Source organism: Accipiter gentilis, chromosome 6 (genome assembly GCF_929443795.1).
Source record: "Accipiter gentilis chromosome 6, bAccGen1.1, whole genome shotgun sequence".
In the NCBI taxonomy this organism is placed as follows: domain Eukaryota; kingdom Metazoa; phylum Chordata; class Aves; order Accipitriformes; family Accipitridae; genus Astur; species Astur gentilis.
In genome coordinates, this window is record NC_064885.1 from 35,940,218 (window position 1) to 35,956,895 (window position 16,678).

The following is a 16,678-nucleotide window of genomic DNA, read 5'->3' on the forward strand; positions in this document are numbered from 1 at the left end:
TCTAGTGGACTAACAGCTTTATGGTGGCTCCTCAGAGCACCAATTAAACACCGTTGTCACTAAAATAAAGTGTCCGTAGGTCATAAGCACTGTGTTGGGGGGCTGGGATGACAGGCAAAGCAAAATAACAGACACATTAAAACACAGGCTGGACTGATGTTATTTTGGCCAAGCAGTCAGTAGAGTAAATTTACCCCAGCTCACAGGCATCAATTTAGTGATGGCGAGAAATGCACTGCTGCTGAACTGACTGAAAACAGCAGCTGGAGGTGGAAGACAGAATACTGTAAACCAACCCACCAGAGGGGAAGAAAAGGAGTGGATGTGCCCAGATCAGATTTAGACAAGTTACCAACTGACTGCACTAATAATAGTGGCATAAGGAGACTCCAGGAAGGACCCCTAAACAGGATTTCCTGTGCGTATGGATTTGTGTGCATATGAAAGGGAATACAAACATGAAAATTGAATGATGATGTTGACTAGTGAGCTTACAACTAATTTTGAAACCTTAGAAAGACATCTTAGGAATCTGAGCTTGATCCTGCTCTCACTGAAAGCAATGGACAAATTTGTATTGACTTGGAAGTGGAGGACTGAGTCTTTAACTGAAGCCTCTAAATAATAGTGAATTGCAGCAGCAACACTTTGCAAACTATAAGCTATTCAGTTCATTTGTCTTTGGGCACATCTGAAACACCGACCTCATCAGATGAACAATAAAAAAGAAGAAATAAAAAAAAATTAAAAAAATCACTTTACAGTCATAACGTTCTCCTTTGTAGCAAAAAGAAAAGCAAAACTTTCTACTAGGATCATTTGGATCATTCACTACTTGTAAAATAACATTCAAAGTGTTTACTACAGAGCATTAGTATGCTGTTCTTATTGCTAGATATAGACCTCACTCCTTGGATTTCTGGCACAGTCACGCGTTAAACAAGCAAAGCTAAACCACCAAAATTCAAATTCTTATTTTGCTAGCAGCATTAGCTTTTGTTAATCTAGCCTGATTTCCACAGTTTAGCTAAAGCAGCAAACTGTTAAGACTCCGTTAGTGTAAGATGTCTGCTCACCATTCTACACTCAACTCAGGCTTAGATGGCAAAGCCAGAAAGCAACAGGTTCACTCATGGTCTAATCAGTTCCACTCCTACTGCTAAGGAGTACACGCAACTTTACTGGGCCAAAATTTAAAAAAATATTGTCAGGAAACACTCAAATCCCCCTAAATCACAACTTTCTATTCATAGATGTTATATTGGCTCTGGCTGAGACGAAGTTAATTCTCCCTGTATTGGTAGCTAGAAAGGTGTTGATAGCACACCAGTGTTTTGGCTCCTGCTGAGCAGTGCTGGCCCAGCATCAAGACTCTCTCCCCAACATTTCCTCCCCCTCATTTTCTCACCAGCAGGCTGGAGCTGGGCAAAATGTTGGGAGGGAACATAGCCAGGACAGCTGACCCAAACTGACCAAACGGATATTCCATACCATATGACGTCAGCTCAGCTATAAAAGCTAAGTAAAGGTAGATGGAAGGGGAAGCATTCATTATTTACGTTTTTCTTCCAGAGCAACCACTATGAGTACTGAAGCCTTGCTTCCCAGGAAGTGGCCAGGCATTGCCTGCTGATGGGAAGTAGAGAAAAAAAATCTTTTGTTTTCCTTTGCTTTTGCGTGCAACCTTCCCTTTTGCTTTATTAAACTGTCCTTATCTCAACTCATGAGCCTTTCATTGTATTTTCCCTCCCCTGTCCAGTTGAGGAGGGGGAGTGATAGAGCAGCTTTGATGGGCACCTGGCATCCAGCCAGTGTCAACCCACCACAGATGTGTACTCTATAAGGGCTTACTTACATAAATATAGACTTAAACGACACATGGTAGAAGTCCTCTTCTCAAGCTTACCAAACAAAAACATCCTTACTGAAAACAGGGTTCTGGTACTGGCTGCTATGAGATCTAAGAGAGCTAAGTGGAACTGTGGTCAAATCCAGTACTTATCCACTCTTATGAATGGTCTTTACACTTGGAAGCGGTAGCCATAAGTGCATTCACTGCCGTAGGCAGGCAGATGCCATCCAGGAAAAGCTCAGCAAGTTTACACATTCTCCCAGACTCTCTAAGTGGAAGTTTTCTCTTCCTTTCCGAGGCCTTCTCTGAGACCAGCTGTGTGTCATGGATACTGCTCCTCACTGACACTCTTCTCACCAGCAATTACCACGCTCACAGATCTGCTGACAGAGCTGTTCATTTGAGTACTTTAAAACATTTTAATTGATGGTCTAAGATAGCCCTGACTTTGCTCAAAACAGACCTCACACAACTTGCTGCACTAGCAGATACTGCTATGGTAACTGGTCTGGAAGAGGACATCTGTCTATGGACAAGTTCTATGACAGCCACTCTGCCAGCTCTGTTTAGCCTAGAGACAAGGCTCTGGCATGGACCAACAGATGCCCAGGAAGAGGGTACCAGAACAAGGCAAAAATGTGGTGATTCCTCCATCAGTGTATATATACCTCCTAGCTTCCAGATATCTATTTGTGGGTTTTTGTTTGCTGGGGGTGTGTGGTGTGGGTGTGTTTATTTGTCTGGTTGGTTTTGGAGAAAGAAAGACGGGGAGATACTGCATGCAGCTGTGGTTTCTCTGTTCAAAAGAGAGGTTCACTTTGCATTTATAAAGCAAAATAGCAGAGAACAAAATACAAAATGTTGCTCTAGTCCTGATGTTCCACTTGACGCTCTCACTGCTGCTGACATTTTCAGAGAACCATTCACATCATACCCCTCTCAGAACTACCTTTCTGAACAATAATAGCTAATTTAGACCACATCACCATGCACACACAGTCAAAGCACTTCTCATCTTCTTTGCATTTTTCAACATTTACTTATTCTATTGTTTAGTTACTCAGTAACACATTAAAAATCACTTCTAATCTCTTAGATAAATTTAAATTAACCAGCAAACTCTATTTCTTAATTTTTCAATCCCTTCCCAGACCATTTATGATTGCATTAATTCTTCATAATTAGAACATTACAAAGGACTCCACTGATAACTCTTGGGAGTAATAGGTCCCAGGGGACTCTGCTGGTAGCTCTACTGTAAGAACTAGGCCTCCAATCCCTTCAATACAAGGATCTTCCCTCTTATTCCACTACCCCTTTTGACCAGGATCTTGTAAGGAAGATCTCAGTACATTCTGTTAATTGAATTTCTCTTATTCACGTAGTCCCTGAATACATAGGGGGACTACTACACATAGTCCCAGAGTTTTCTGGCAGAACCAGAACCATTACTTCACTTTGGAAAAACCACAATGGTTCTTTTCTGTCCTATCATATTTATACAACTTCCTATGGATTCTGACTCATTCTTTCTTCCAGATGGGCTAATATGAAAATTAAATTTAGTGATGATACTTTTCCTGGTCCCATCGTGTCTTTTTTGTCCAAAACTGGTATCACATTTACCATGCTGTGGCTGATTTAAACAAGAGGTCGCATACCAAAAACAACAGTGCAGCTGTTTCTTACCTGAGAGCCTTGTGATGTCATTGGGAGCTAACATCTTGTCCTATCAATTAACTTCTTTCCATTTTACAGACAGGATCTAAAACTTCTCTGTGTAACAGCCACACATATTGACAAGCACGAAGTATCTTCAAACTTGCTAGCCTAGATAACAATGCAGTGAGGATACTACTCCATGCATTGTGATGCAGACAGTCTGTTTTAAATATCACCCCAACCCACTTGAAAGCTTGCACAGTCTGAGCTGAAGTTACCATATCCACACTGACTAGCAACATCTAAACAATCTAGATTAAGGGCAGTTCATACATTTCATTGCACAATGTTATTATCCTTCCTGATTATATATAACACTCACAGCCAACACCCTCCAGCCTTCTCCAAAAGAAAACCAAAACAAAATAAGCCCAAAACCTAATGCATGTGCACACATGCACACACACCTTGCTATGGGTCTTTTAATGTTTAGGGGAAGATAGAGCTTCCAGTTGACTGACCCAACCAGTCTGTGTTTCTATTGCATTTGCTGGACAGTAGCAGTGCTAGAAAGTAATCACTGAGCATCCAAAAGATATTTTCCTAATACTAAGGAGATTGAAAAGGTTTTAGTATCTTTAATAGCTTTACATCAAAGAGGATTATAAGAAGCAATGTAACAAATGCCCAAACTGGATTGACTTTGTACACAAAGCTTAAATCTCTGGGTCTTCATGGAATTATTCAAAGACAACTAGAAACACAGTGATGTTAGAGTTACCCATTGATCATTGTCTATTCTTGTCTGATAGGGTAAGCCCTAAGTGGCAGGCTACGTATATTGGCTGATAATAGCCAGTTTGGTGCAAACCTCTGCCATAGGTGCCCAAGGTCACAATGAGAAAGACAGAAGTAAACCAACCTGTTAAGATGAGAAGCCCACCAGCTCTGAACCAATAAGGAAGATGTTGGATTAAGAGATAACCCCTCTGTGCTTTTGTTTCCTCAGCTATGAACAAGGACAGGAATAATTTCTTTGTTCTTTACTTTAAGCATGGCCAAAAAATAATAAAATCTGCTGAGGCAAAGAAGTGGATACAAAGCATTTGGATGCGTGGAAATACTATCTCAAGGATCAGAGCAGAGAGCTGATACCACTTTACTCCAGCCAGCAGGGGCTACAAAGAGGACTGCAGTAGAACAACAGACCAGATGAAATACATTTTCAAAAGTGCATTAGATTCCAGAAGTGCTGGATTAATTTATGATAGTTCTGTGTGCTCAATCCACCCCAGTGAAACTGCATTGCCTTCAGAAGTTCCCTGGGACCAGGACACTTGGAAGTGCTGCACCAGATCTACTCATCAGGAACAAAATGCTCATGTGCAGGGATGGAATTTGAGGACTCCAACAAGGCACATCAGAGACACTACGCTATGTACACTGTGCTCTGGCCCACCACAATGACAGGAGCCTCAAAATGTATGCAGTAGATCAGTAAGAATAAAATTTGACCATGCTTTTGTACTTCTTGTTTACATTCACATTACTAACACTGTACAACCATTGCTGCATTGCAGCCAGCTTTGTTTCTGAACCAATTATTTTATGTGTCCAGTGACAAACATTATTTTCAATGTAAACTGACAGTAAATGGCATTTAGACCAGCGTCTGTGACTTAACAGTCTCTTCCTACAAAAGAAGTTTTGTTTCTTTATGACTCACCTTAAGACTTTTTTTCTCTCTAAGCCCTCCTTGCAAAATTTACTCCAGACATTAATAGCAGCAATTTAATGGATCACAATCTGCAAAGGCCTTTTAGGGACACACTCCACAGATCAAAGCAATTCCAAAGAGAGGCCATGCTATTGTTTCCCTTTAGCCAAAAGAGCTGGCAATTGTAAAGAAAACATTTAACTTCTTCATTAACAGAAGAAAAATTCGCTATTCACTATTAATACAGAGAGAATAGATAAAAGATGAACCAGAGAAATATCACAAGTGGTGGGAGGAGGGAGAATATAGGCTTTGCATCACATTCCCCTCATCCGTATTTGCGGCCCTCAGGTTTTCTGGGTAATCTGAATCAATGGGTATTGGATGAAACAGACACGGTAAAAATACTGCTTTCCATGAAGCAAGGAGATATAACTGTGGGCATAACAGAATAAGAATTGGTAAGAGGTGCTCACAAGATATGTACTGTTGCATTTATTACAGAAGAGACCACAACATGACTTAAGAATATTTACCTGTGTAACAACTTTGAAATAATAACAACCCTTCCTATAACCAGCTGCTAAGCAGAACAGTGCCATGCTGAGGCCCTGTTATACCTAAACATTAAGTATAGATAAACATTTCAAGGGTGCTTTGTGGAAGTCACAAAGAGAGAAGGGACGGAATTAGTCAAAAAATGCCTATCAAACCCTAGACTGTTTGAGAATAGTTGAGGGCCTACTTCAGATTAAAATGTTTCTTGTATACATACAGATATATCTCAACATGCACCAAAATTGCTAAGAATTACTTATTTGTGGGGACCAACTTTAAAAACTAGAACCAAAAGTTAAAAAAAAATAACCCAACAGAAAAAGAAAACCCATAAGGATCCCCAAAGCCAGACACAATGGTGGACAGAACCCAAGTACACAGGCAGACAGGGTCAGAAAAGGACTGTGTGAAAGCAGCTGTTCACAATACCTAAAAATAGCTTTGCATTCCTCCTTTTTGGTAAAGCTCCACCAGATGCCCCTGGTACCTTCTGGAAAGAGAGAAAGAAACAATTAAAAATCCATCAAGTGAGACAACAGTAAATCAGCAATAATCTCATACCATGACCATTTCTGACACACATCTATCTGTTCATGGTCCTTCCATTAAAGCACAGTCCTTTCTGACCAAGAATGTAAGTCATCTTCATGCATCTCTGACAGTAGGACCCAACTCATCATTGCTTACTGCCCTCACAGAGTGAGAAACCCATCATCTGAATCCTCCATATTTTGCTCTGTTAGCAATTAAGCAGAGCATGTCTCATGGTCACCGTGCGTGACTGCTGTTCTATCAACAAGACAGGTACATCTAGCATCACTCAGACCTCTCACCACTAGATACCCTACAGTATTTCTTAATGACTAAGGCTGAATTAGAGAGAGGAAGAAAAGGCTATTATCTGCATAAAAGATTCAATCCTTCACAACTAATTCCAGTATGCCCACTTTGCTGTCTTCTACTAGTTCAGCTGATTTTTTTCTATCCAGAAAAAATGCCCTTTCTACCAGGATCCATGCCTGCTTCCATTAAGATCAATCCAAGTTACCACCATGCTTTCTTAATATTAGGAAGTATGGAGAAAACCTGACAACACCAAAGCAATTGTTTAGGGGAGATTTTATTTTATTTTTTAATTTAAGCTCCACAGCAGAGAATAGTAACTGCCAAGTGACTTTCAATTTCAAGCACTATTTTCCCAGTTCAAAATACCTCAGACTACTAGGGAAAACACTAGTAGCTGAGGAAAAGTAAAAGTCAATGCACTTGCTGCTTAAGCTGTTCATTAACAGGCACCATTAAATCAAATCAAATTAAATCAAATCAAATAAACCTCTGCGGCTGTAATGCCAACATGATGCATTATGTAGTGTATAATGTTAGTGTAGCTGGCGAGGTTGTTAGGCAACTTTTTTTTTAATAATAATATTGGGATACAACAGGTGGAGAGAAACCAGCCAAGAACCTGTCAGCCTAGGGAAAGTTCATGTTTGCCTCTGCTCCTTGGTAGATGAAAGGGTCACATATTTTGGGTGGTTCCCTTCACCATGTAAATAAAGCTTTGGCCAAAGCAGACTGCTTGAATCATCAGTAAGGTCTTATACATCATAGGAAAGTTTTCCATTCTTAGAAAGAGCGGATGCCAACTAACACTCCTTGGTTGCACTTGAGAACAGAACCTATTATCCATATATATGAGCCCTAGGGAAAGGGATGTTGCAACTCCAGCATTTAAAAAAAAAAAAAAATCCTCAATGAAGTGAAAATAACAAGCAGAACATTTTTTTCCTTAATACTACTGGAATTTAACAAGTGGAAAGCAAGTAACCAAGAATCCAAATTTATTATAAGAAAGCAGCAGCAAGATACAACATAACCCAATTACAAATATATTATGATTAAATTACACATACTGCAAGGATTATAGCTTCAGAACAACAACAACAAAAAGTTGTTTCCAACACTAGGAAGCTCCAATTGAATTCTGACATCACCAAGTGGGATACTGTGAAAGTCATTAAGACTAGAGATTTCAAAGAGGAAGAATTCGCATGGAGTGTTTATCACTGCCAGCTTGACATTAAATATTTCAGCTTGATTTTCCAAACTGCTGAATATATCTGAACTGGAATGCAGATGCTCAGTACTCCTGAAAAACCCAGGACCTGACAAGTTTTTTTATTTTGTTTCTCCATCTGTCAGAAGTCACTGAAAACATTCCCCATTCACAAAACAATTTTGGCTTCTAACAGATGTGACACACCTAGCAAAGGGGAGTCCACACAATGCTTCGGTAGTGGCATTAAATTCTGTTTGTGATGCTTCTCGTACAAAGTGTCAGTGTAGCCTATTCTGCATTCTCTTTGACTGCACCATTGCCACATTTTTTACAACAGCGCCATCGCTGAATAAAATCCAGGAACCCATCACTGTAAGAAACGTTATGCTTCTCTGCCCAGTGTTTTCAACAGGGCTGAGGTATCACTATAGCACCAAGCTAAAGCTCTGCCCGGGACCGAGTACTACGCAGGCAGTTGCATACATGTCATACACTTCAGAAAAATGGCTGATTTAAAAATTATGAAAAGTGAAATTCTAGGAAAAAGAAAAAAAACAGTTTCCTTGAGTTAGCTAAGAATTTTACCAGAGGGTGCTCCATAACTTGCGCTTGAGCACATTTCTGATGATTCAGCACATGCCTCTGGTGCTGATCTGCCACTGGCAGATACTCTAGCTCTCCTTAAGCCAATAGGCTGATGATCTGACCCTTATTTTCTAATTGAATTGTGACAAGATACACAACTGATAGTTATTCCAAACACCCTCGGAAGCAAATAGTGATTTCTGCAGCAATGCAGTGCATTCTGCAAGGATGATGCCAAGGGAACCACAGGCAAGAATAGCAGCCTCGCTAAAAGAGTCTTAAGATAGCATGTCCAATGCCTTTGGCTTTACTGTATCCCATACCATCAAAAGCTTGGCTTAAAAAAACAAAACCACAATGCAGCATGTGGCAGACACTTCATAAAACTGTACCAGTGAAGGCCTGATGTTTCACATTGCTCAAAGGAAAACATGGATAGCACGTAAGAAGGGAACAGTCATGGTAAACAAAATCCACAGCTAATGTATGAGGAATCCTATCTATGAGCTATGTTGGATGACGTGATCTTCACCTGTACTGTAGAGTCAAACACTGTTTCCTACCATATGAGCCAGTGCACCAGTGTGTCACCACCTTCAAACATAGATGCCAGGCCTCTCTGCTACATCATGAATCACAAGGAGAAAAATAGGAACCACTGAACTAGTTTAAATGAAGGGGTACGCAATGCCAAACAACAGTCGGTATATTTGTTTCTCCCTTTTGGAGTTCTTAATCCTAATCTTTATCCAGGAACAGAATTTTTGAGGCCTCATTTTAATCCCAGTTTACCTTAATATTGAAAATTCCCAGGTCACATGCTGAAATAAAGTTATATACAAGGGAAGCCAACAGGATTTCTGCCCACCTGTCTCTAGTCCTAGATATCATCTTTCAGGAGTGTTAAATTCACTCAGATGAACTGTTGCTAAAACTAGACTAGGCTCTTCAAAGACTCCGTTAACGGTGTGAAGGAAGATGTTGCTATCACCCTTACAAGGAAAGGCAACTCTAAAGTATAACAAACATCATTAACAATCTCAACCTGGAAGGCATGCAATTTACCTCACTATAATTCTGATAAAATATGAATAGTCATCTACTGAAAAAAAATAAATGATCAGGGCGTTTTACATAACTGGGGCCTTCATCACCCAGCAGAAACATTGCTGTAGAACGAGAAACGTGAAGTATTCTATCCCACTCCAAGCAGCTATTTTAGGCCCTCTAACTTGCCAAGAGACAGAGCTTATGGGAGAGTGAGCTATAAGCAAACCCAGTGCCTTCTATATAGCTCAGGTCAGAAGTCATTAACAGCCTTTTAAAGATGCCAGACAAACCACACACAAACACATGTTATGAAGCACAAGTTATTGTTAATATGGTGATATTGTGATAATTGTGATATTGTGGAAGAACAGTGAACATGAAGTTTGTATATATACATCCATGGGGGGGGGGGGGTGTAAGACTGAATGAGGGCAGTGTGTCGCTCTAGAATCTAGCCTTAATTTAAGCTAAGCTTTAGATCCCAGGCTGGGTCAGGATTAAGGCTCATGATTTAATTGTACAGAAATCTTAGGATGAAAAGAAGTTCTGTCACCCTGAGATGAACCCTCATATTACAAAAAATCTCAGAAGCTTCCAGCCAAATCTGAGACAAAACCAGTAATTCTACACTTCAAAGGCAGCTTTTGGAAAAGTATTTAGTTACCTAGTATGCATGTGATATGCAGACAATATATATGTGATACACCGAACTGTGGAGTAAAAAAGATCAGTGGAAGTCAGGCAACAAGCTGCCTTTAAGATCTGACTCTTTAGGGCTTTTGATTCATCTCAGAACTGAAGCTATAGGATTGGTTGGGATCCAAGCACCTGAATTCGATATCCAGCCCCAAATCTGAACATGTTCATTTCTGTCACTTGAGATTTGGTCTATGTCTGAAATGCATTAACTAAATGAACACAAGTCCCAAGAACTGCCAGGGTAGGTAGTTAGGAAGCCACAAGTCTCACCTCTATCACACGTCGTTTCAGATGCAAATACACACACTGTCCTGTTTTCCGGTAATGCCTTTCAATGTGTTCCCTTCCAAATCCCAGAAACGTGTTCATGCATACATAGAGACCTCCTTCTGATTCCTAAAAGGAATGACACAAATAGTTACAGCACAGAAAGAACTGAACAGGACCGAAGGACTCAGCATTCAGAAAAAACAAAGAATTGCAGATCTTTTCTGTTATCAGGCAAGCACTTAAAACATGGCTTTCATAGCACATTATGGTGTTTACATTATCAGTCCTCTAAGGAACTTCCACATCTATCACAGCCTACAGAAACTCATTGAAATGCGTTACTTTACAACTACAGATTAGTAAGCGTCCAAATTGGAGGTCTAGAAGTTAGTCTTGAAAAAATCTGCTTGAGTGCCCAATCCACAGAGATTTCTAAGTGCAGAAATTTGTAAAGCATAGAAATAATGAAGCACAGACATTTGTTTGAAATAGCAGAACTTTTTTCGGCCATTTGATTGCAAGAACAACATTCCAAATCAGAAGCACGGCAGAGCTGATGGTCCAGGGATTCAGCCACAACTTCTACTATTGATCACAATCTTGTCTGACAAAAACAGATCTCAAGTGATCTTACAGCTCTTAGAACTGGCTAACAAGAAAACTGGCAAGTGTTTTGTGAGCATTCTTCGGTATCTATCAAGGATTCTCTCTATTCATGCAATTAGAGTGGTTGGACACAAGGGCACTACAAAGGAAATATAAAGATATATATTCCCGGTACTGATCACAAATGCTGACATTTCACTAACATAACCTGGCAGGAGTCCTATCACTTTTTGCTCTCCCAAAAGCTGGGTGTTGATGCTGGCTGTTATCAGAGTCTTTTTCCATTTTAACATCACTCCCAGATCTCTCCTACACCATTCAGACTGCCAGGAGGACTTTCAGTCATCTGATTCATCAGTGTTGGATCAATTTTTTAAGCTGTCTCTAGCATGTATTGTTTTTAATAGGTGGTGCATAACAAAGATTGAGCCTTTCAGAAGTACTGTGACCTTCCTTCTACTGTGAATATATTTGTGCTATTGGATAGTACAGAACATCTCATGTTAAACTCCCCAAAGAACAACACGAACTAAACTCATCCATAGGCACCTTAGATGGAAATTAGAAAAAAAAAATAAAATTAAAAATCATTACCTCCAGAAACAAGTCACATTAGGTGCATACATGAGCATTATCATGTATTGAGAATTGTTACAGCAACAATCGCTTTGACAGGATACCACCTGATAGTGCCACACCTGAAACATATTCAATACAGTAAACCAAGAAGTTCTCTCCTGCCTGGCATACCTGTCTTGAAGGCTCTGCCAGGCAGGAACTTCTGCTCTACCTCTGAGCCCAGCCAGGCCCCTCAGAGTGAGCACAAAGCTGCCCATCCTGCCGTGCCAGCCATGGCACAAGTTAGGCTCTCTCCAGTCCTGTGGACTGGGACAAGTAGCAGAGGGCAAGTCTGACAGATCATAGCTGATCTCCAATACTATCGTAACCAGCATCAGGTTAATACACCTTATACTCTTACAGAAAAGGGAGCTGAAGGGCTAATAGTGTTGAGCAGTTGTTGCTCATTTGATACCTGGCACAGACTGGCTAGGGCCTGACATGCCTCTCCCCTCCCACCACTGCCCCAAAACCAGGCTTGAATGTGCTACTCTGAACCCAGTTAATTCTCCCCAACCTGTTTCAAAGACTGGCACTGAGTATTTCTGTAGGGCTTGAAGGAATCTAAACTTCCAGCTTACCTACAACCTTCCTCCATACCTGTCTGCTACTCTTTCAAACATGCTCATTTGTATCAAAACTACTAAAGCCAGTACTGAAGAACTGCCTCGGCCACCAATAAATACTGGTACTTCCACAGTGGCCAGCAGGGCCATGGAGCTGAGGAACAGAACATGAAGAGAGACCAGAGAATGATGTTTTACCCAAAGACTTTAGAAAATATCTGCCTCTTCCACTTTTCTTCATGTGAACCAACACATACAAGCTTCATCTTTTCAGATTAGCTGAAAGATGAACGTGTAATGAACTATACAGCTGTTGCTTTACCTACCTCTAATGGACAAAAAATTGCATTGAGCATTCCAGGATTCAAACATGCAGTCTGAAGCAAGGGTTTAGACTATCTGCCATTCACACTTAACATTTACCGTAAAGTAATTCTTTCAGCACCTAGCTATCACAATGATTATCTCTGCAGAGTAAATAGTAAACAATTTAGCCATCTCATTTCTGATCCACATAACACCTGTCCGAGATTCTAGTTAAAAAAAAAAAAAAAAAAAACATCTCATTTACATTTGAAATATTCACAGCCTTGAGAACAGGGCTGATATCTACAATTGTGCTCAAAAGTAATAAAGTGGTTAAAAGAAAACTCCAAATCTGGTATTCGAAATAGTCACAAAAACCCAATTGTATTTAAAATGTGTTACCTTTATTTTAATTTTCACTACTCTTTCACAGATTTATGTACTTTAAGGCCCATTATACCTTTGCTGTCTGCTCTAATAGCCTGTATTCCAAATCCTTTTGCATTATCTTCTCTGAGAAAGTCACGGATGTGTCCGCTACAAGAGAATCCTATAGGTACCCAGCCTAAATAAAAATATATAGTGTTGTCACTCTCGGGTCTCAGGAACTTTGTTTAGAATTTTATTTTCTTGGAGACCATTCTTGCTTTTTCTGGAGGGAATCCAAGAGACCACTGAACCACTTCTGATAAGCAGCCTATGACAACAATCTAACACTTTCAGTATATGAGCTAAATGTAGAATCTGAGTAAGTTGGTTGTGGTTACTAACAAAACAGTTATTTCTCCTCGAGAACGCAGACAGACTAGTCTCTCATGCAACTTGGAAAGAAGTGGACAGACTGTTCAAAAGCCTAAAAGGTCACAGCAAAACAGAGGAACATGTGAGAAAGCCACCTTTGCAGAAGGCTGCATAAAGGATTAGGCCCCTGTTTGGTGCTCAGAGAACACTTGACTGATCTAAGACAGGCTTTGTGCTGGTGGATTTAACCCTTCTGAGCACACAACCAGTTCTGGAAGGAACAATATTTTACATAGGCTGTGGCATGTAAATCTTTGTAATCAACATTTGGTTTAGATATGTGTGAAAGTTTATGCTGGAAGAAGGCAACATAGCTAGTGTACTGAAGACACTATCTTACACAAGAAAAATATAGCTTGTCCTGAGACACAAACCCAGGAATTTTAGCTAGGTTCTCCCCCACCCCTTGCCTCAGCATGTACTGAGCATGTAGTGTGAATTTTAGGATAAAGTCATGTATAAACGTTGCCTTCCATTATTACTCCAGTCTAAAGACATTGTTGGGGCAGAAGCTTGTACTTGCTCACGCCTTGATCACTACCCAGAAGGCCACTTGAGAGTAGACCGGTCTTCTTACCCTCTAAGCAGAAGGAAAAGTGGTTACTCTTCACTGTATTTCTTCCTGTTCTTTGCTGCTAAGATGGTCACAGTATGCCAGGTGCTTTATTAATAGGACTGAGACACAGAGTCCACACCAGAGAGAAAAGTATTAAAAAAAAAGAAAAGCTCTTCTTACTTATTTAGATAATAATTCATGTTTTGCAAAGATAAGATGAGGAACGAAAGGGACAGGGAATCCACAGTGAAAGAGCTAAAATGCAACAGAGTCACTCCCTCTCAGTCCTGAAAAACAGGGCAAGGAAGCCGGTGGATGAGAGGTCTGGCAAACACAAATGCCAGCCCACAAGGAAACAGAGAGAGATCACCACTTTACTTCACACATGCTCATGGCACCAGACACTAATAGCTTTTAAATGCTACTAACCTGATCAGGATTTGAACTAATGACCTGTATTGCATTACCAAACCCCCGAACCATTTAGACCCCTTAGGGAAATCTAGGGTTTAACAATTTCAACTCCTGAGGTGACTCAGACAAAAATGAATTTATAAAAACACAATTGCTGTGGTGATCTGCTAACACAGCAAACAGTTACAGACTTGGGCACAATGCCTACTATACAAGTGTTTGCTTTAGATCCACTAGAACAATGGTAAAACTTGCTAATATAGGTATCAGAGAAGAGAGTAAAATGGCTCCTCAAGTCTTCACGAGTCTCCATACCCAAATATAAAGAATGAAAAGGTTGTTCATCCTATCACATATAAAGTAAAAAGTACCAGCTATGACAGAGGGGCACTGGCTTCTCTGTGCATTCTGCCATGGTTTCCATGAGAGTGTTTCCCTACAAAAACCACAACCATACAGAACTGTTACAGGCTCTATTCAGATTGTCTGTTCATCAGGAATCACCATAATTAACCTGGTTGTGGTCACAAGACTCTTGTTGTATAACTACAATCCAATCTTTAATATATTTGGAAAAGTTACGGGACCATCCCTAACATACACATACTGCATTGAATCCTACAATAGTGTAACTAAGTGACACATATTTTCTTTCAGGACAGGCTTAAAAAGAATAACAGATGTTTCAGCCTTAATATTCACCTCAACAATACATAATAATTTACAATGAGGAAGAAGAAAGCCTGTCTCTCTGTCATGCACCAGTACTACCTAAATTGAAACAAGGGGGAAAAAAAACCCAACCCCGAAGCAAAGCACAGCCAACCAAATGAACACAATAGCACATAGAGATGGCTCCAGCAAAACAAAAAAATAACTTTCAAGTTTCCACTGCAATAAATATGGTAACTTCCTTTGGAGGAAGAGAAGAGGGGCTGGGAATGAACCCAAAAAATGTGTGCCAAAGGCCAGGAATATATCTAGTCACATTCAAAAGGAACATGAGGTATGAACACTGGCATAAGTCTGCCTTCTAGACAACTGTCCTCTGTCACCCAAAGGTGACAGGAAAGCAATGGTGACAAAAAGAAAGCATAAAAGGAATAATAAGAAGTAAAATTGGACCTCTGGTAAAAAGGAGGAGAGGGAGAAGCAACAGAATCAGAAAAAGGAACAGAATGACACAGATTTACATTGCATTGATCACAAGTACACAAGCATTGATCTGAAAATAAAGCAGCGAAGGAGCCATGTACTGCTGGAACTGGTGAAAGACAACAGAGATTGGAAAAGATCTGGGTTGGGCAGAGAAAGAAAGGACAAATGATCTGGCAGTAGGAAATAAAGTACAGGGCTTCTAATAACTGGACTGTTAGCTTCAAGTGCAAAAGTAACCCTTCCCCACCCTCCCTTAAAAAGAGAGGAAGAGAGAGAGAGAGAGAGAAAACTATCAAAGTTACTATTTTATCAAACTTTGTGACAGCAGCATGCAAAATACTGAACAGCTTGAAGAAAGTACACATCACTGAAATCAAAAAGGTATCAGGACTCTGGGGTTCTGATGTTATCTGGACAACCAGATAAAGTTCTCACAGCAAACACATTACAGTTTTGAAAGGTTTAAAATCCTCCATGTTCTAGGCTAAATTCCAACTACTAGGGATGGCACTGGATATTTCCCTATGAGCAGATTATTTCACAATTGCTTAAAAAAGATGTCCGGTATCTCTGTTGTAGCTTCTAGACGGGCACATGGACAAGGCCAATCCAGCACAGCATTTACAACATTTCCTGGGAAGAAAAAAGCCATATGGGCCAGTCAGTCACTAAAATGAAACCAAAGGAAATCCAAGAGGTGGATTGACTGCTCGCTCACTTGCATAAGTCATAGGCAGACACCAGAGCAGGGCACACATAATTCCAGAGCAATATCTTGTACAAGTCACATTCACAGGCAGGATCAAGGCTTCAAGATAAGTGAGCAGATACAATGGCAAAACTAACATTAGGTCACAAGTACTTCAACCTGCAACCAGGAATGCAGAACTTCCATCCATCAATCAACACTCTTTGGGGTCAGATTATCCAGGTGCAGATTGCATGGGCCACCGATAGACACGTCTCAGATCCATCACGGCTTACTTCCTAGCACAAGCCTGGTACCCCACCTCAAGCAGTGCCACCTATACCGCTTCCTTGGCAGCTTAGATTTAGAGAGCGCCTGATGATTTTTGCTCTGTGCAGAGCCCTAGCCATACAATTCTGTTGGTCACAAAGACAGTGCTGTGCTTCCAGAACAGAAAATGTGGGGAGAAGAGTTGAGAGGAAACCTAATGATTCCACAGCAATTCAGCAGAGC

The 16,678-nt window shown here is 40.4% G+C and overlaps 1 protein-coding gene across 1 annotated transcript in view; it reads right to left on the reverse strand.

The window, feature by feature from the left end:
* The window catches only part of USP13 (ubiquitin specific peptidase 13), a 54,643-nt gene that overhangs the window by 32,579 nt on the left and 5,386 nt on the right, over nucleotides 1-16,678 (reverse strand). The window contains exons 2-3 of the mRNA XM_049802131.1: nucleotides 10,453-10,578; nucleotides 6,219-6,279 (exon numbers count right to left, since the gene is read on the reverse strand). Coding sequence (XP_049658088.1) covers nucleotides 6,219-6,279; nucleotides 10,453-10,578 — 187 coding nt within the window. The remainder of the gene's footprint in view (nucleotides 1-6,218; nucleotides 6,280-10,452; nucleotides 10,579-16,678) is intronic.